The sequence below is a fragment of the Micromys minutus genome (genome assembly GCF_963924665.1).
Source record: "Micromys minutus genome assembly, chromosome: 2".
Classification (NCBI taxonomy): Eukaryota; Metazoa; Chordata; class Mammalia; order Rodentia; family Muridae; genus Micromys; species Micromys minutus.
Window position 1 is genome coordinate 93,404,365 of NC_137971.1, and position 20,967 is coordinate 93,425,331.

Genomic DNA, 20,967 nt, shown 5'->3' on the forward strand with positions numbered 1-20,967 from the left:
ACAACCATCTATAATGAGATCCGATGCCCTTGTCTGGTGTGTCTGAAGACAGCTACAGTGTACTCATATACATAAATTGAATAAATAAATCTTTTAAAAAGTGTCATTAAATTTTTTTAAAATTTTAATGTGCTTGAGTTTAGGTGCACCATGTATGCAGGAGCCCACAGAGGCCAGGAGGTGTTGGGTCCCCTGGAACTGGAGTTACAGACAGCTGTAAGGTGCTCTGTGGATGCTGAGAACTCTATAGACCCTATACAAGAGCAGTCATCACCCTAAACCGTTGACCCATCAACCCAGCCCCTAAGTCGGCATTTTTCCTTCTCACTGAATAACTCTGAATCTAAAATGGTTGCCACACACTTTAAACTCACTCTCTTCCTGCCGGGGCCCCGGACTTGCAGGGATTACAGGTTTGTGCACGTCCTGCGCAGCCACTTCTCTGCACCACAGCCAGGTATGGCAGGGCCCGACATGGTAGCCTGCTGTCACCTTGCTCTGCTTGCGCAGTTCTCAGCCTCCTGGCTACACGTCCTATCCTAGGGCCTCTAATTCCATGCTGGATGATGGCAGGCCCTGTGAATAGTAAGCCAGACAGGTCAGCATGTCCTCCTGGAGTGTTCTTTCTAGTGACAAAGATGGATACCAGACCAAGTAGTACGTGCATGTTGAGCAAAGCCCAGGAAGGAAATCAGGCACCGGACTAGTCCAGCATAACCAATGGGGCCTGGCCTCTTGATGGCGGTGACAATCCAAGTTCCTCAGAGCCCAAGGATTTATTCTGTCCCCTACCCTACAATCGGAAAGGTGGTCACAGGATTTTCAGTCATAAAAATGATCTAGTTTTGAGTTCAGTGCCAGCTGCTCCTGGCCACGGTGAGGACCCAATAGGAAAGAGGCCTAGGGGACGGGCACTGACCGACTGACTTAGAGTCTCCAGTGCAGTGGTTATTAACTTTCCTAATGCTGCGACCCTTTTATACAGTACTGACCCTGAACACAAAATTATTGTTGTTGCTACTTCGTAGCAGTAGTTGTGCTACTGTTGTGAATCATGATGTAAATCTTTGTGTTTTCTGATGGTCCTAGAAGACCCTGTGAGAGTTGAGTGCTAAAGAAGTTGTTACCCACAGGTTGAGAACCACTACTCTATGACAAACACAGGAAAAGGAAAGAAACAAACAGGCAAGGAAGAAGCAGAAAAGGATAGTGGGGTTTTAAAAAGGCCACAACATGTGCTGGAGACAACCCAGTGGTAAGAGCACTTACTGCTCTCAGAGGTCCCAGGTTCAAAACCAACACCTACATGGCAGCACAGTATTGTCTGTAACTCTAGTTCCAGAGTATCCAACACCCTCTTCTGGCCTCCAGAGGCACTGCACACATATGGTGCACAGACATACACTTATGCACATAATTCTTTAAAGCATCAAGAAACTATCGGTTCATACAATAAAAGGAAACAGGAATGCTTTGGAGAAATGGGAACTGTGGTGTGGAGGCTGTGAGTGAGCCCAGAACACAAAGGCGCAACCAACGTCAAGGCATGAAGGAGCTCGCATCGGCCACGTGGGGCTGCACTGAGCAACACATCTTACTACATTACAACCAACAGAATAAATGAGCATACATTACTGAACCAATGAATGAGGTAAAAGGATTCTCTGGAACAGAATACCAATTATTAAATACAGACGAATAAGGAACAATAAAATCTTTATAAGTAACACAGTAAATTCAACAGTAAAATATCTCAGCTGAGATGGACACTTACGCTAAGAAAAATTCTAAGCATGTGGCATTTAAACAGCTTTAAGTATCTTCCCAGGACATGATCATTACTTAAGAAATGTATCATTGCTGTCTGTGTCTGTGTATGGATGGGGTGGGCACTCATGCCACCACGTGTGTGGTCAGGACCTTTTTTTTTGAGGTTGGTTCTCTCCTTCCACTTTTATATGGAATTGAACTCAAGTCATCAGGCTGCGCACCAAGTACCGTAACCTGCTGGGCCAGGTTAAGGGATTTTTTCCCTTGAGACAGGGTCTCACTATGCAGTCAATCTCGAATACATAGAGCTGTATATGCTTGACCCTTGGGAGACAGGCTTTACTATGTAGCCTAGGTCGATCTGGAACTCAGTATGCAGACACGGTAGCCTCAAACTTGTGACAACCCTATCTCAACCTCACAACTGCTGGGAGTCCAGGCACAAGCCAGTAGTCTGGCTTGATTTCAGTTCCAGGGGAAAATTATGTTTTATTTATACACATTTATTTTTGTGGCACTGGGAATCAACCTGGGCCCTCATGCATGTTAGCCAAGGTTTAATACTACACCCCAGTATGAAACTTTCAGTTTTACAGTAGAGAACCTTTTTACAGACAACTTGAGCTTCAGGGTTACAGCTAACAGTGACAGGTGCTGGGAAGGAGGCAGTGGGGCATTGGCTTCTGTGGTCACCTTGCCAAAAACGCAGGCCCCAATCTCATCAGTGAAAGCACTAGCTAGATCCCAACTGGAGGATATCCTACAAAAGAACTGGCTTGGACTTCAAAATGTCACCATCACAGAAGAGCAAGGACACAGAAACTGCCTTGGGCAGACAAAGGGAGGTATCCAGGCTGGGGGGAGCCAAAGCCTGCAGGGGACAGGAGTGTGCGCAATGCTACTTTCCTGTCCTGCCATTCCCCATGTTCTGTGCTGTACTGTATGGAGAGGCTGAGTTAAAGGTGTAGGAGTTTTACTTTTTTTCCCCATAATTTTCTGTAAGCCTAAACAATTTCAAAGAAAGAAGTAAAAAGAACACAATTATTGAGGTAGTGAGCAGGCTGTCTCTGAGGGGCAAAGCGGTGTCACCCAGAGCTGTGACCATCTTGTCATGACCTTCTATAACTCATGGCACTGACTTCATCCCTGTCTAAGCATCTTGACAGAGGCTAACACACACTGGGTTCTACTCAGTCCTGTAGTGGCAGGTGACAGAGACAACTGGGATGGCTCTGCAGATGATGCAGTGACTTGCAGGCCTTGCTGTGTCCTGCTGTCCTTCACGGGTGTACCATGCCACACTGAGTCACCTCACTGGAATTGCCACCCGGCTGGCACAGCAGTTAAGAGACAGGGCTGAGGCAGGTCCATGTCCACCTGCATGGAGCCTGACCCCAACCTTGCTCCCGGATCACTTTCCATTACTCTGAGTCATCTCAGAGCTGAGTCTGTTCACCTGGCACCATGGTCCCACCCCAGAGGAAGGCAGGAAGAGGAACCAGTCGACCTCTGGGTGCCCTACACTGGCTTAGTCATAAGGCTTGACTCTGACAGTTGTTGGGCCCGGGAAAGAGGTAGCTGGAGATTAACTACAGAGCCATCCTGAAGCCGCATCAGCTCAGGTACAGGTGGCACACCTCTGCCTGATCCCTAGCTTCTTCAGCAAGACTCGCTCTCCGATGCATGTTTCTGAGCTTCTGGCAACATGGTAATGTTCTAGTGAGTACATGGAATGGAGTCCACACTGAAGTGCAGACTATGAACCTCACAACCGAGAAGGGCAGGAGAGGGTGCTAGTCCTTGGAAAGGCACGAGGGCAAGGTGGATCGGTTGCCATGCCACAGCAAGGGGCCTTTATTAGATGTTCAGGGCACAGACAGACAGGTGGAGTTAGATGGTGTAGCACACCTTCTCGGGGTGGAGTGGTGCCTGGATGTCCAGTTTGCGGGTCTTGCTGTCCTTATCAATGATTTCCAGTCGCAGCGTAGGTGGACGCTTCTCAGCCGGGGGTGAGGGCAGCTCAGGGCTCTTGAGGAGGTGCTTGTCTGAGTCCTCCACAGTGATGCGCAGGGTGCAGCCCCCTGGTAGTAGGTCCTGCTCATAGGCTGCCGCCAGCTGGTTTACCACACGACGCTCTACCTGCAGGTGATGGAATGTGACAAGTCGTTACTGTGCTGGCCTGCATCTGCCCTGTGTCATGTGTTTGGGCAAGTCAGAATCCTGAAGCCTCGGTTCTTACTTGCAAATTGGGCTTAATGGCAAACAAGCTCCCAGGTTACTGGTTTCACGATAGTAGTTTTTGAGGCTCTCAGCCCAGGTTCTTCTAACGAGGATTCATACTCATCTTGCTTAGGGACAATTTTCTTAAATTAATTTATTTATTCACTTTACATCCCAAGTACTCCCCCTACTCTGTCCCTCCTCTCCTTCCAGTCCCTTACAACGTCCCCCTATTCCCCATAGTTTTTTTTTTTTTTTAAATGTACATTGGCGTTTTGACTGTATGTACCTCTGTGTGAGGCTGTCTGACTCCTGGAACAGGAGCTACAGACACTTGTGAACTGCCATGTGGGTACTGGGAACTGAACCTGGGTCCTCTGGAAGAGTCACCAGTGCTCTTAACCACTCAGCCATCTCTGCACCACCACTTAGTTTTAATTGATCATCTTTTTCTTTTGTTTTTGTTCTGAAAGGACTTCTGTTGGTATGGATAACTCTAAACTACAGGAGAGTTAAGTCTGTGGACTCAGGGAGGATGGTATAAAGGTACCAACCATGCTTGTCTCAGGCTTCTGTGCTCACCTCATGCTTAATGGAGCGGGCACCATAGTGGACGTTGTAGCCATCAACCAACACGTCTGCCACCTCGCGGTCCCACAGTAGTGTGATGTTGTGCCTCTGCTTGGCCTAGGTGGGTCAGAGAGAGGTCTGTCTGCATGTGGCCCAGCACTTTCCAGCTCTAGGCACATTGGTCCAAGGGGGCCTTGAGAGACTGTGCCCCCTGGACCACTGGCCCCACATCACCTTGGGGTCATTTTTTTGAGTTCCAGATATCTTATCCCCACCCATGAGCAGTCAGTTCTCTTACTCTCTTGGCCCAGAAGTTGAGTTCCTTGTTGACCAGCTGGATGAGCTCTGAGTGGCAGAAAGGGAGGAAATAGACAATCTCGTTGATCCTTCCAAGAAACTCATCTCTCCGGAAGTGAGCCTGCAGAGCCAGGTTAAGAGGGAGGTGTCAGTGATGGAGGGCAGGGAAGTTCCTGGGCCAACGGTGAAGACAGGGACTTCCATATTTCAAATGTGGTTCCTCTGTTCTCAAGACCCCACAGGAAGACAAAATAAAAACTCACTTTCAGGATGGGTCTTATCACATTCTCTTTAAAGTTCTTTGAGATGGTGATCTTGTCACTAATTTGGACATCCCCTGTGAAGACAGATCATAAAGTACTTACCCACCACACTCAGGAAACGCTGGCTGTGTTGGCTCTATGGAAGAGCCATGGGCGTTCTGTAGAGTGCATGCAGTCTAAGGTCCCTGGGCCTTGTATTAACCTCTCAATAACTAGGCACTTCTGAGGCCCTTTGGCTCACAGATGCCTCAAGCCACAGACTTAGAAGGGAGTTGTTTGAGACAGGATATTCAGGATGAAGGCCTGAGCTCTGGCTTAGCAAAGAGGCTCCAGGGCTCATTCTGAGAAGAAAGGCTATTGTGGCCTCTCTGATTCCATCACTGAGAACCTCACGTGAAGCCTTGCCCACTTCCATAACTTCTGACCTGGTATCTCCCCAGAGTTTGTTGAGTGTGTCTCTCTCTTATCTCTCTAGTCTCATAGCTGGCGCTCTCTCTCTCTCTCTCTCTCTCTCTCTCTCTCTCTCTCTCTCTCTCTCTCTCTCTGTGTGTGTGTGTGCGTGTGTGTGTGTGTGTGTGCGTGTGTGTGTGAAGCCCTCCTGTAAGCCATTAGAAAGGACACACTCTCTTGTCCTTGATACTCTCTGGTATGATGCCTACTTTCTGCTCTAAGGATCTCCATTTCCTTCACTTCTGCCTCTAGGTATGCCAGTGGTCAAATGACCTCCCTGAAACAGCCCAGGCCATACATCATACCAAGGTTTTCAGCAATTCGATTTCGGCTCATCTCTAAAGCTTCCTGTCTCAGCTGCAATGCATGCTGGGCGATCTCATCACTGGCTACATTGGAAGTCATAATGAAGATGGCATCCTTGCAGTCAATGGTCTTCCCCTTGCCATCTGTGAGGCGGCCCTGGTAAGGATGAGAGACGGTAATGTTTAGGAAGCTTGTAGCTGGGCAAACATTAGACAGCTGTTTCCCAATGCTCTGTGCTGTTGCCTCTGACTCTAAGCTCTCTGGGCATGGGACTCAGATCCTAACAATGGCTTCACTGACTGACTCCTCCATGTGAGGTGGACCTGCTTTTGGAACATCAGGGCATCTAGCATCCCAGGGGCTTCTAGGGGCCAGTGTGATTTTCCAGCAAACGCACTTCCTTTGGAGGCTTATTCTGGGCTGGGACTCTTTGAACCTTTTCACGATCCTGGTCTACAGAGTCAGTGAGACCAGAAAACAATGTCGGTGATGAAGGAAAGCCTGGGTTGCTGCAGGCATGCAGGGGAGGGTGACTTAGAGGATGACTGTGAGGACCAGTGTTGTATGAACCCATGCTGGGCAAATGATCAGACAGCTGTTTTCCTGTGGCCTTGTAAAGCCAGACAGCACTCACTTCTACTGGTCTTACTATGCAGCTAGAGTGTCCTGGAACTACGCAGACCAGGCTGGCCAAAACTCACAAAGAACAACTTGCTTCTGCCTCCCAAGTGCTGGGATTCAAGGCTTGTACTACTCTGCCCAGATCTTTTCTTTTCTTTTCTTGATATACATAGTATTATGCCATGCGGGTGTGGGTGCCTGCGGAGGTTAAAGGATGGTACCAGATCCTCTGAAGGTGGAATAATAGGTGGTTGTAAGCCACATGACATGGGGGCTAGGTTTGAACTGTAAAAAGCACTTTTAGCCATCGAGCCATTGTCTTTCTAGCTTGCTTCTCTCTTTCTCTCTCCCTCCCTTCCTCCCTTTCTCCCTTCTTTCCTTCCTTTTACTTCCATTTATCTATCTACCTACCTACCTATTTATTTTCTGAGACAGGGTTTCATGTAGGCCAGCCTAGCTTTATATTCATTGTGTGGCTCTTAAACTCTAGATTCTCCTGCCTCTGCTTCCTTAGTGCTGGGATTATAGGTGTGTGCCACCATGCCCAGCCTATCTTTGGAGCCATTCTTCATCCTGGCAAAAAGGGGTAGATGGCAAGGTTCCTTCTTTAAACATCTTTAGGATTTTTTTTGGAATATTGAGTGCTTTCCAGAAGCATTCCTCCTGGAGACAGGTATATAAAAGAATAAGAAAAGGAATGGCAGAAACAGAAGAATAAATACAGTGTTCTGAAAGGAAGGGAGTCAAGGGAGTACAGCCCTGGGGATATCGCAAGCCTCACGGTCATCTGTGCACCCACAATGGGCAGTGTGACAGTGGTGAGCAGGGTCTCACTGAGAGGAATCCATGGACTGGCAGGTGCACACAGGCAGGGCACCGCTGCCACCCCAGTGCTTCCTCCACCATCTCCAGAATGGAACAACCCTGGGTAGAGGCCAGTGTCCGGGGCCAGTGTCCGGCCTAGGTGTTCAGCACTCACTTGCCAACTGCTTGAATCTTTCAACCACAGAGAACTCAAGCTCAGAGACTAGCTGCATGTTTGTAGCCTTGCCCTCTGCACCAGGCTAGTGAGCATACCAAGGGGACCTCATTGTACCTCACTTTCCTTCTAGGCCAAATTTAGTTTGTATCCTTTATCCTTTCCTCCTTACCAGAGACAGGAGTGATAGAAAGGGGTTGTCTGAGGTAGTCAGCTAGAAAACATGGCCCTGGGGATGATCACTGAACCATGGTGGGCTGCTACCCCAGTTTAAACCTTCCCCGTGCTTATGGTAAACTTATGTCCCCCTGCCTGATGACACAGGTTCAGTCAGGGCTAGTCTCTGCCTCTCAAGACCATGTACTGACAAGAACCCGAGTGCTGGGCATGGTCTAGGCTTCTTTTGCCCTTTCCTAGCCCTTGGCCTAGTCCTCCAAGAGAGCATTAATTCTAAGGCAGCATGGCACTCCACATTTTGGAGTTGGTCACCCTGCTGTCCCTAGTTTGGGGTGAGAAAAGGGAAGAAGGCTCAGCTCTTGAGCTATTACTCCCCAGCTTTGCTAACAGGATCTAATACAACCAAATCATTGGGGGACAGCTTGAATTTGAGTTCAAGTCTCGGTGTGCATGTGACATGACCCAAGCATGTGCACATGACACTTCATGTGTTCCACACTGGTCTTCTAAGGATTGGGTTCATGCATTGCTGTCCTGGACATAGCAATAACCCAGCAGCAGTTTTAGTGTGAGAGACCAAAGCTCTGTTCATAACTGGGCCTTAGGATGGTCCAGTGTGGGCCAGAGGAGCAGGTATACTACACAACTGATCCCAAGGGTGACTTTTTTTTTTTAAAGATTTATTTATTTATTATATATAAGCACACTGTTGCTGTCTTCAGACACACCAGAAGAGGGCATCACACCCCATTACAGATGGTTATGAGCATGTGGTTGCTGGGATTTGAACTCAGGACCTCTGGAAGGGCAGTCAGTGCTCTTAGCCACTGAATCATCTCTCCAGCCCCCAATGGTGACTCTTAACATTCCCATCTAAGTGTTCTTGATATTTAAGATGTATTCCAAAGACAGAGCTGTCCTCGTCAGTTATGGCTGGGGTGCAAATCTCAGCTAAGCTTACGAGCTACCCATCAGCCCTGCCAGTCCTTCTGAGTCTCTGAAGGGGAGGAGACAGGGTAGTGCCTGACGGACCTCTACACCAGGATATAGGCTCTTTCCTGGAGATGACCCAGCGTTCACGGTACTCTGGTGACAGCTAGAGAGTTCTTGATTTTTCTCCAGGCAGGATTGGGAGGTCAGGCCTGGCAGGGTCCAGGGACTTCTGTCACCCCATCATGTGTCCTTACAACTGCTGCATTTGTTACATTCCCCAGTACAGCGCCTTCCTTCCTCAGGGATCCTGTCCACTCAGCTCATCAGTAACACAGGCTGTGCTCCCCCCTTCTGCCTTGTACAGTGCCTCAAGTTAAAGACAGGAGCTACACTCTGTAGACTGCCTGTCACTGTGGTGACTCCTCCTGGAACCTCTGATCCATGCTGGGTTTGCAGGCTAATCCCTCACTGCTTCTGGGCCACAGAATCCTGCTTAGGTTGACTGGTGGCAATCCTGTGGAGGCTTCTGTTAGCCTTTGTGCTGAAGGAATCATGAACTGTGACTTTTGGCCAGATTATTCCTAAGTGTTCCTAAACTGAAGTATCTCTGGGCTGGTCCATAGACATCATATTCTCAGCAATGCCCTAGGGGTCACCTTCCTCCCTGTCTGCATCTGCTGCTTGGCCTACAGATTTCATGGCTCAGACACTTAGTTCCTCAGGCTGGACATTGCTTATGGTAGCAATACCTCTCTTCTCAAAGACAAATGTCTAGGGTTGATGAAATTTGCTTTGGACCAGGCTGCTGCAGCTACAGATGGATTCTTTAGTTGACCCCTCACTGGGTTTCCTGTTAGACCCCTCCTTTACATACCTGCTTTCAGGGTCTTTGTAAAGTGAAAATCAGACCCTGTTGCTTAAAGGTCTTTCAAATATTCTTCTGCAAGATAAATCTATATCCTCTGCCTGCTTTAAATATTACTTGGGGTGTGTGTTGCACCAAGGATGGAGCCGGGACTGTAGCATGCTCTGAGCTCTCTCACTGGCTGTCTCATTGGCCATCTCATCTGTACTGCTCTGCTCCCACTTTCTGAATGACAGCCCTGGTAAAGAGCTGTAGACCCGGAGCCTTGGTGTGTCAGTGTTCTTCTTTCAGCCCTCTGTCTGCCTCATAAGCACATGGAGGTGCACACCTTTAAACCCACCACTCTGGAGACAGAAACAGGTTGGTCTCTGAGTTTGAGGCTAGCCTGGTCTACACAGAGTTCGAGTTCAGTCATGCATGTGTTTTGAGCCTCCCTCTCTGGGCCTCTTGGTGAGATTCAGGTGCTCAGCTATGAACCACAACCACACCTACTGGGCTGGCTAGTTTTGTGTGTCAAAATGACACAAGCTGGAGTCATCACAGAGAAAGGAGCCTCAGTTGGGGAAAGTGCCTCCATGAGATCCAGCTGTAAAGCATTTTCTCAACTAGTGATCAAGGGGGAAGGGCCCAGTCTAATGTGGGTGGTGCCATCCCTGGGCTGGTAGACCTGGGTTCTATAAGAAAGCAGGCTGAGCAAGCCAAGGGAAGCAAGCCAGTAAGTAACATCCCTCCATGGCCTCTGCATCAGCTCCTGCTTCCTGACCTGCTTGAGTTCCAGTCCTGACTTCCTTTGGTGATGAACAGCAATGTGGAAGTGTAAGCTGAATAAACCCTTTCCTTCCCAACTTGCTTCTTGGTCATGATGTTTATGCAGAATAGAAACCCTGACTAAAACACCTAACTACTGAGCTACTGCAAATTCTTATGTTACCTATTTGTTTTGATTTTGAAACAGGGCTTTCCTGTGTAGCCCCTGTAAGCTTTGGAACAGCCTCTGGTTCAGTCACCTTTAACTCAGAGTTACTGAGGATGGAATATATTAATATGTGTGCGCTCCTTAGAATGGAGTGAGCGCGGTAGCACACAAAGTGTAAGATCTCCAGGTTTTACCCTCTCCATTTCTACCTGCTTTCTACATAGCTCAGTAGGTAGGAGTGGGTGTGGTCCATGGCTGAGCACCTGAATACCAAACCCCAACTGGCACATGGTGCTAGCTAGAACAACTCTTAGAGAAGAGGTCCTCATCTCCACTCAGCCCTTGGTCCTCACATTCTTCTGGAAGGGCAGCGACTCCAGAACAGGTAGAGGCTATCCTCTGTTTGAGGCTAAGTACCACTGAGGTTCAAGGGCACAAGGTATAGAGAGAGCTGGCTCTGGGATCACACGTACCCACACTCTAACCCTATGTTTACATGGAAGTTATGCAGCTGTGCAATTATCATTTATACCTTCTCTGAACTTGGCGGTTTCCTTCGTTAAAAAAAAAAAAAAAAGAGCGAACTTCTTGACTATTACAGTGACCAGCAAAGATGCCTGCTAAATCTTTTGTTTTTGATTTTACGAGCATTGGTATTTTGCTTGCATGTATGTCAGATCTTGGAGTAATAAACAGCTGAGAGCTGCCATGTGGGTGCTGGAAGTTGAACCTGAGTTCTCTAGAAGAGCAGCCAGTGCCCGTAACTGCTGAGCCATCTCTCCAGCCTCTTCTGTTAAATCTTTACTAGAGGTAGATATCAAATAGAGAAAATCAAGTTCTTATTTATAGCCCACCTTGACCAGTGGAGGGATTGCTCGATTGTCAGAAGATGGGCACTATGAGCCCCAGTAATGCAATTTCATCAGTAATGATGTGGTTTGAATTTAAAAAGAGTCTGTGCAGGCTGGGAGAGAGGCTTGCAGTTAAAGGTACTGGCTGTTCGTCCAGAGACCTAGGTTTGATTTCTAGCACTTACATAGTAGCTACCATCGATAATTCCGTCCCTTGGGGATCCGATGGCCTCTTCTGGTCTCTTTGGGCACCACACACATAGTAGTACATAGACACATAGCAGGCCAAACATCATATATGTAAAATGATATGTTCTTCTTTGTCACTGGAGGCCTCTGATGTCTAGAGATGGGCTTGGTAAGGTCAGAAAACCACTTAGGAGCAGGGCTAGAACTAAGTTCTTGTCTCCCTCATCCCCTACCTAGGCAGCCTGGGAAGGCCATGAAGCCTAGCTGCTTTCCTTTCAAGTGCCTCACCTGTATCCCAGCTTGTTCTTACCTCATCAAACAGCTGCAGCATGATGGTGAGCACATCTGGATGGGCCTTGTCCACCTCATCAAAGAGGACTACTGCATTTGGGCACTGTTTCAGTTTCTTGGTCAGCTGGCCACCCTCTTCATGGCCGATGTAGCCTGGTGGAGAACCGATGAACTTGGCTACCTGGTAGAAGACAATAGCGTGTTAGGAATGTCTTTTTGTGTTTTTAGCCTACAATATGGGGCCAGTATGGGAAGATGGCTGAATACAGTCATTAAGAGGGTCAATCTCATCAAGGATAGTCAGGAATCCTACCATGATGGGAGAGCAGAAGGGTGAGTTTCAACAGAAATGTTGCTCAGAACACGTTATTGTGTCCCTATTGTGCATGTAAGCTACACTGCCTCCAGGACAAACCCCAAGGCCGCTGAAGAATTATTGAAAGCCAAAGACTCAAGTGAGAAGTCATACAAAACACCAGGTAGTGATGATTTCAGGCCCTCTGAAACACTTCCCCCAAGACTATCTCACCTCATGACGCTCCTGGAACTCAGACATGTCAAGCCGAATGAAGCCCTGAATGAAAATAAGGTTTGTCAGTGTGAGACAGGAGTCAAGGCCAGACCCCTCCAATATTAGGACATTCAGATATACCATATTCTCAAATTCTACATTTTCCCTAGTCTTTGCTTTCTTCTCTCACCTACTTCCCCATAGAATACTTTTATATTTTACCTTAATAAGGCTAAATCACATCTCTGCCCTTATAAATAAAATTCAAAATGTCCCTTCCCCCAGGCAGCTTCTACAGGTTTCGTTACCACAATATCTATAGCTTCCATCCCACTCCCCATTCCCAGAGGGTGTTCCATGTGTGCCCAGCACTGAAGCCCTGTCCTCAAGAAGTGGCAGCTTGGCAGTCTGAATGGAGCCAACAGGCATGGCCAAGATCAGCAGCACCGGCAGAGACGGCGAGGACAAAGACTGGGCCTCCAAAGTGCTCCTCGACTTTGCAAGACTCTGGCAGGCCTATGTCCCCTTGTTTTTCCTTTATAGCGTGCAGCTATTGTTTTACTTTTTTTCTTAAAAGGCATCTATAGTGAGCCTGTAGGTCTTCTTTCTCTATCATGGTTATGTAGATGATTTTCCAGAGAGCCTCTTAGGGAAAAGGCCACAGTGTGAAGGAAAGAGAAACTAGAGTGTGTGATTTAACACAGGCAGAAAACCCCTTCCTGTCATGGGTACCTAAAGGAATTCTGCTCCTCTCCGTACTGAGCTCCTGTAGAATGCTTAAGCACTGTTGCTCCCAGTGAGCGAGGCAACATGGTGCCGGCACTCAGAAGGTGTCCACTGCTGTATTCTAGCCAGGCCACATTTCAGGCAGCCACTCAGTGAAGGAGACTGTGTGGTCTGCCCTGTCACTGCACACAGGTACAGGCTGGAGGGATGGATGCAGCTCTCCTACTGACTGTGTGGCTATAACTCTCAAGCCAGTAGGCAAGTCCCTGTGCAACACCAGGCTTTCGGTCTGAAGAAAGACCTAAGCCAATAGGTAGGAAAGACAAACGCCGTTATTAAGGCTATATAGTGGGCGAGGGCTGCTCTCAGTTAGTGGGCATAAGCAGCACTTCCAAGAGACTCTCTTGGCAGCTCATTCAGAGAAGTTTCTGGAAAGGAACAGGACAACTGTGGGAAAGCTCAGAGTGCTGACCAGAGGTAGCAAAAATCTGGAAGAGTCACAGACACATGTCTGATAACAGTTGACATTTGCTGTGCTTACTATATGCCTAGCAATGTTCTGAGGAAGTTATTAAGTGGCTCAGAGTGTGTACAAGCCTGTGGCAAGCAGGAGATGAAGAAACCAGCCTAGACTGGATCCAAGGCGTGCTGTTAAGTTTTGGTCATGAGAAGTACTGTCTTTCATTTTCCCTGTCAATAGCAGTCTTCATTTGAAAGGTTCAGAGGTTTGTGCTCAGAAGGGACTGTCACAGGACCCAGAGGGTATAAAGCGGTGCTTTCTTATGATAAGTGACCCCATCCCAGCTACTCTAGAGTCTATTCTAGAGTCTTGCGAAGCAGCTTGGACAAGGTTTTGGGCTTGATATTCTTGGTTGGATTCTTTTTGGTTTCATGTAACTTTAATTTGACTATATACAAAGTAAGAAAACAAACTATGTTCACATCTAACATGTCCTGAGTGTGTATTATGGGTAATAATGTAATCCTAGGAGTGATGGAGTTTACCATTTTCCCACTGTTTTAGTAATCCAATGGGAGAGCAGCATTACAGAACTACTACTTAGGAAATGATGAAAACAGTCCCAGTCAATTCCACACAAAAGGATACACAAATAACTGCTCTTAACCTGTCACCATAGTGCCACTAAAGCTTGAAAGTCTTTTGGGCTCCAGTACCTGGCCTTATGATGATATCATAGAACAAAAGGATCTTTCTTGAGGATTACTAAACCTGATCAGAGTTAGCAAGCCTGTTCAGTTGGGGAATAGTACAGATGCTGAGGGGAAGAAAAACCAATAAGCTCACAAGCGGATTCAGTAAAAACTGTGCAGCTATCAATAATGCCTTGTGAGACGGTAAGCATTAGTGTTTCTTCACAACCTGTGAAACAAGGGTCAGAGAGGCGGACCAGAGCTGGCCCGACTCCCAGGCCAGTGCTCAGTTTATCTCATAAACCCCCTTGGGAGGCATGGGAAGAAAGCTCCCACTTGTCATGAGCCTATGTGACACTGGACTCACGCCTAACACTTTCTGCACTTTGCTGATTGTCCTGGAGGTGTCAGGAACACTGGCTCCTCAGCTTACAGTCCAAGGTCTCTTGGATTTTGATGGTATGCTTCAAACATGAGTGTTCCATGGCTAGGTAATATCCACGTAAACATACTCTGTAATGGTTGGCCCACAGGTTGTACTGATAAGGGTTTTACAGAGCAGTCACACGTGATTCAGTGTTTTTTGGGGGCCAGCTATACATCTCATCTTCCTCTGTGAGACAGACAAATCAACAGGATTCTAATCTCACCTAGAACAGCTGAGAATAATGGTACTGAGATGAGAGTGGAAGGCTAGACTCTGGGCTCACAACTCCTCCTGACAAATGACCGTGGGCAAACCTCTTGCTACTCTAGAACTTCAGCTCTCTAAAAAGCAGACGAAGTTAGCACTGTTCCTTATAAGATCAAGGAAGAGCGTGCAGCCGGTGGGCACTGCTGGGACAGGCTAAGGAGACAGTGTCTATGACAGCGTGCTGGAGCCTGGGTAAGCTAATGTTCACCACAATCTCAGAAGAGGGACTGGAGAGCTCTTCCCCAAGGCAAGAAAGCGGATTTTTGTGGGGAAGGACCTATGTAGGGCCAGGAGAAAATAGAACTGGAACTCGAGTCAAGGGTCCGTGGTTGTCAAGCCTGGTACCCACAGTGCATTGCCAAACGGTGTATGCAGGATGGAGAGGGTGCTACTTGCCTTGTGGGGAGGTGTGTACTAATCAAAGACTCCATCAAACCCTTGAGACACCCTGTGGTGGTGGGGGTTTCTGTCCCCATTTAGATGTACCAACTACAAGGTACCCACATCAACAGTCTTTCTACAGCAGCGAGTCAGCAGATATTCTCCTCCCACATCCACTGTGTATGAAGACATATTAAGACAGCATGGATAAGGAGATTATAATTTGTAATTAAATATTAACCTTTCTGACAGTATTAAAATTAAACCACTTGGAATTCTTCATCCCTAATCAGGTGGTTCCTGCCCATAATTGCAGCTTTCCTAATAGTCTCGCTAGTTTATGGCCCTTTCCAGAGTGCTAATTGTTTCAATTGCTGCCAACCTGATGAATTGTCTAAAGCCGGTATTTCGGTTGGAGCACATTAGCATGCCACACACTTCTTGCCTGTTTGCCTGCCTGTCTAGTGGGTCTGCACTGGGTCTGGTAGAGCTTGAACATAGCTGCTGGCAGAGACAGGCAAGTTTAAGAGTTTGCTGCCAGTTGCTCCATAGAAGGGGCTCATGTAACCTGGGCTACTTTATTTCTATGGATCCAAGTATCCTTAGGGAGGTGGCAAGGGACTCGGCAGGCTACAAGGGAACGGGAGTTCAGGACTCTGCTCCTGGGCTATTCAGCTGGCAGGGCCTAAGTAGCTCTTCTTTACCACTAAGGTAAAGGGTATGAGGAAGGGGGAAGGTGGCCATGAAACCAGGCAAGAACATTGGAGTCTTAGGCAACCTCCAGAGGCAAATGGGGGAACTTAGCTTTAATGATGGTAACTGAATATTTTGTAGTGTCACCAAGGACTGCTTTCTCAAAAGCATCTCCTGGAATCCAAGGCCTTTAAAGTCAAGTGTGGATAAATGTAGCTGGGGAGACTCCAAGGCTTTACGTTAGCAGCAGAGCAGAATCCCAGTTGAGGGTACATGCTTGATGGAGAAGCAGCAGACACCATGCCATTCCTACTTGCTTCTCCAGCAGCCCCGGGTTCCCTGTAGCATAGCCCTACCAGACTGTGATACCTAGCCAGCCTGAGCTCCTGCAGAGAACCCCCAATAAACACTGCATTGGCTGAGAGTACATGTAGCGAGATGCCTGGCAAAGACAGGGTGCTCAGCAATGTGCAGATGAATCTCTAGTTCTCCCATGAGCCCTGACTCAGGCAGGCTAAAGATGAGCATTGCTATTTCACAGTTGAGGAAACCGAGGCATGAAACAGTTAATTCTTAGAGAAATCTCTGGCTAGAACAGAGGCCTGCTTGTGGGGTTAGAGCCCAGCTTTTTGATTAGCTACCGCTTAAATTTCAGGACAACAAGCACGAATGGCAAGGTTTCCCTGGCTTACAGTCTAGACCTTGGTCCCAATTCCTTACCTTTTTGGCATCTTTGTGCATATACTTGGCTGTCTGCTTGGCCAGCTCAGTTTTCCCTAGGAATAAGGGAGATGAGTTGGGTCAGAACCAGATGACAATCTTTGGAGTAAAAGTGCACTAGGGACGATTATGGTGGTGCCCATCTTTGATCCCAGCAACTGGGAGACAGAGGCAGGAAGATTTACATAGTGAGTTCTAAGACAGCCAGGGCTATGTAAAAAGACCTTGTCTCAAACAATTAAAACCCTAGGAATGCATGGACACTGAATGGTCCAGAAGCTCTCCTAAGGTGAAGCTGAAGTAACAAAGTGCTCCCAGTTTTCCTGTGAGGAAGCTGAGGACTTTTCTCTGTAGCAGCACTCTAGGAGTGGAGGCAGGCAGTAGGACTTGTAATCCAACTCATTCTCTGAAGTTTAGCACAAACTTCATCTCTTCTGGGAGACCCCTGACTTCCTGCCTCATGCCCCTGCATCCCTTTTAAACACTCACAGCCCTGGAACTTTAGGCCAAGAAAAGGCTAGAAGACGACAGAATATTTCCCACTGAGGACAACTCCAAAGCGGTAGTTTGTTGGGAGGGCCATCTGGGATGATGGTTAAGCCACTATGTGGTACATGGAGCTTCATGGTCAGGCTCATGAAGGGAGGTGTTGGTGGAGGAAGGCAGAGAACACCTCAGATGATACAGCCCAACTGATTAGAAAGGTGTCCATGCCCCCAGTGCGATCAGTTCTGCTGTGCCCTGCATACAACTGGTGTGCCAGGCAGTGAGGGTGGTTTATTTGTCCCCAGAGGTGAGCTTATGGGAGGCACAGGGCTAACAGGTTCCATGGCATGGTACACCAAGATAGGTGAAGGAATAGCAGTTCCAGCTCTTGGTAACAGGGGAAAATATTAAGAAGCCCAGGTCTTCTTTCTTGGTGACTCTGTGATCTAGGGCAGCTGTTTCTGGAGCTGTCAGGCTCAGGCCAGATGGTTCTCTAGCTCTGCTTCCCCAGTGGCTGATCTGCCCGTGATTACCTATTCCAGATGATCCCAAGAAGAGGAAGACTAGAGGGTGCTCCTCATCGTACCAGCCATTCTCCTTCCTCCGGATCGCTACAGCCAAACACACAACATGGGATGGGGAGGGAGACAGATAAATCAATGACACAAAAGGCAGGATAATTATCACTAAGTATACAATATGTTTTACTGCTCTGCGCCCACTCAAAGTCCTCACTACCATTAGTGCTGCCTAATCTGATTAGCTGGCAAGGCCCCTAGAGACACCTAATCAGGTTAGCATGGATTTGGAAAGCTGCCCAGAGCAGATTTCGGATAAAGTTTTCCAGGATGAGCACTCAGCGTTGCTAAGGAAACCAAAAGGCGGGTGGATGGTGAATGGAGGTGGGGGGTGTTGGTGAAGAAGAGTCTGAGAGGAACGTTAACTCTCGCTGGACACCCCTCTACTCACCTGAGAAACTGGTAGAGAATGATGCTGTGATACGCAGGGACCATTTCCCCATTCTCATTTGGGGAAACCAAGGTCTGTTCTGATATGTGGTTTAAGAAGTAGAACAGACATAGTACTACCTGAGGACCCAGCTATGTCACTCCTGGGTATATACCCAAAAGATGCTCCAACATATAATAGGGACATGTGCTCCACTATGTTCATAGCAGCGTTATTTATAATAGCCAGGAGCTGGAAAGAACCCAGATGTCCTTCAATAGAGGAATGGATACAGAAAATGTGGTACATTTACACAATGGAGTACTACTCAGCTTCGTGAAATTCTTAGGCAAATGGATGGAACTAGAAAATGTCATCCCGAGTGAGGTAACCCAATCACAAAAAAACACACATGGTATGCACTCACTGATAAGTGGATATTAGCCCACAAGCTAAGAATACCCAAGAAACAATTCACAGACCTTATGAAGCTCAAGAAGAAGGAAGACCAAAGTGCAGATGCTTCAGTCCTTCTTAGAAGGGGAAACAAAAATATCCACAGGAGGAAAGACGGAGACAAAGTTTGAAGCAGAGACTGAAGCAAAGGCCACCCAGAGACTGCCCTACCTGGAGATTCAGCCCATAGAGAGCCACCAATGTGGCTGATGTTGCTGATGCCCAGAAGTACATGCTGACAGGAGTCTGATATAGCTGTTTCCTGAGAGGTTCTGCCAGATCATGACAAATACAGAGGCAGATGCTTATAGCCAACCATTGAACTGAGAACGGGGTCCTTAATGGAGGAGTTAGAGAAAGGACTGAACGAGTTGAAGGGGTTTGCAACCCCATAGGAAGAACAATACCAACCAACCAGAGCTCCCAGGGACTAAACCACTATCCAAAGAGTACAAATGGACAGACCCAAGGCTCTAGCTGCATATGTAGCAGAGGATGGCCTTGTTGGGCATCACTGGGAAGAGAAGCCCTTGGTCCTGCCAAGGCTTGATGCCCCAATGTAGGAAGTCACCAACAAGACCCACAGAAACACTGAAGGGAAAGGGTTTGTAACTCCATCATCTGGAACAGGAAACAGGCACAGATAAAGAGATTTGTTAGGTTACATAGTTGGTAGATGACATGTAAGAATGGCTGTTTTCTCAAACTTACCTTTACAAAAACAAAACAAGCAACCCCCCCAACCAACCAACCAACTAACCAACCAACCAACCAACTAACCAATCCCCAATACAGCTGCTTTAATAAGTGAGAGCCAACTTGGGTAGCACTAATGGAAACACAGTGGTTAGGAGCAGGAAGAGGACAGAGCACTGTGCAATGTCAGGGTCTATCTGCAGATGGAACAGTATGTCTGGTCTGGTCCCCAGAGTGTCACAGGACAATAAGAAAAGGATATATGTCAGAGGACAAGGCCTGGAAACTTACTTAATGGAGAAGGAGTGAACAGTCTTAGGGAGCCTGCCAATCTGGAGGAGTCAAGCTGCATATGTTATGCAGTTGGGCTTCAGAGTAGCCACAGGACTGATGACAGATCACAGGGTTGGCAGGATCTGGAGAGGTGGCAGGCCCAAAGTAGTGGGGAGAAGGGATAGGACACCTAACATATAGGAGCAGAGTCTGACAATGCCTGACTTCTTCTTCACCTTTTAGAAACAGACGGAAACAGTGCAAGCTCAAGAACAGACTAGCCACATATGCTGCCAGGAGTTGCTCCCTGAGAAGAGCTTGGGGGAATGGCCTGATTTCTCTCCTGGGCTGAAACCTGGATCTTCTCTAACTAGCTGGGGTTCTCTTAAAGGGCTGGTTAGGAGGGATACCCAGAGACCTCATTAGCCTGAACATAGGAGCCTGTTTGCCAACAGAAACAAAGAGATAGGGGTGAGTATTTGGGAACAGGTTCAGGTGGTAAATACGCAGAAGTTAAGACTTGGCGGTTGCGATGTGTAAGCAAGTGTATATGTGTACAGGCAGGGCTAACAGATGGTCAGCTGAGAAGAGCAACGTTCTTCTAAAAGTTGGTAGAGATGAAAATCTATGTTGAGAACAGAGGAAGCCTGAAGCAGGTTTAGGCTTTGTATATCTGGGAAGGCAGAAAGACCCAGCATCATTCACAGGTGGGACGGCCCCTCAGGCGTGTTTGTGAGGTTCTGCTCTTGGCTGTTCTTTTGGGGTAGTGTCCTAGCCCATTGAGAGCTGCACATAGCTGGGCTGTGCAGCACAAAAACACACCATGGAGAATGTGGAATTGAATTACGCCTGGGGCTATCTTTCCCCTTCCTTTCTAATAATGCACCTGGGAAAGAGCTCTTTATAATGCCAGGCAGACTCCACTGCACAGCTGTCCCTGGTCAATTCTGCCAGACCCAGGGCAGGAGTCTGGGGTGGGCCTGCTCTGGGGTCCCTGTGAAACAGGCGAAATGCCAACCATTAAACAATTATAACTCTGGATATTTCTAATAATATCTGAAGAGAAAAACGGCCAAGCAGATGGAGTCCGACAGAATGAAAAATGAAGGCAGCTAGGAAAAACTGGGGAAGGCGAGCCCCAGGGTGTATGTGGCTGGTCAGGGCTGAGGACTGAGGCCAGGGAGCCTGGAGAGTCCTTCAGTCCAGGGTAAAGGTTAGGCCAGATGGAGACTGGAGGGGCCCACATGCATGTGGCTATAAGTGCTGATGCTCTCTTACTGTGGCTCAGCAAATGTGTAACTTACTTTACTAGCGCTTTATAAAGAATCTCTGTATCAGTAATGTCACATTGCCCCACTATGGCTATATGAGGCAAGATGGGCAGGGAACTTGATTCCTGTTTTATAGATGAGAATATGTGCTTAGGTCCACAGGAACAGTCAGAAGAGCAGGGCGTTAACCCCACTGTGCTGACCCCTGAGCCTACACTGTCAGAAGCATAGCGAAGGAGGGCAGCTCTGAAGCCCTAATCCT

The 20,967-nt window shown here is 47.7% G+C and overlaps 1 protein-coding gene across 1 annotated transcript in view; it reads right to left on the reverse strand.

The window, feature by feature from the left end:
* Nucleotides 1–3,598: 3,598 nt before the first annotated feature.
* LOC308416755 (mitochondrial disaggregase) overlaps nucleotides 3,599–20,967 on the reverse strand; it is a 35,052-nt gene continuing 17,683 nt past the window's right edge. Inside the window, exons 3-11 of the mRNA XM_080911818.1 lie at nucleotides 17,595–17,672; nucleotides 16,576–16,631; nucleotides 12,228–12,272; nucleotides 11,718–11,879; nucleotides 5,876–6,032; nucleotides 5,121–5,194; nucleotides 4,859–4,978; nucleotides 4,573–4,677; nucleotides 3,599–3,909 (exon numbers count right to left, since the gene is read on the reverse strand). Coding sequence (XP_080767944.1) covers nucleotides 3,661–3,909; nucleotides 4,573–4,677; nucleotides 4,859–4,978; nucleotides 5,121–5,194; nucleotides 5,876–6,032; nucleotides 11,718–11,879; nucleotides 12,228–12,272; nucleotides 16,576–16,631; nucleotides 17,595–17,672 — 1,046 coding nt within the window. The 3' untranslated portion in view covers nucleotides 3,599–3,660. The remainder of the gene's footprint in view (nucleotides 3,910–4,572; nucleotides 4,678–4,858; nucleotides 4,979–5,120; nucleotides 5,195–5,875; nucleotides 6,033–11,717; nucleotides 11,880–12,227; nucleotides 12,273–16,575; nucleotides 16,632–17,594; nucleotides 17,673–20,967) is intronic.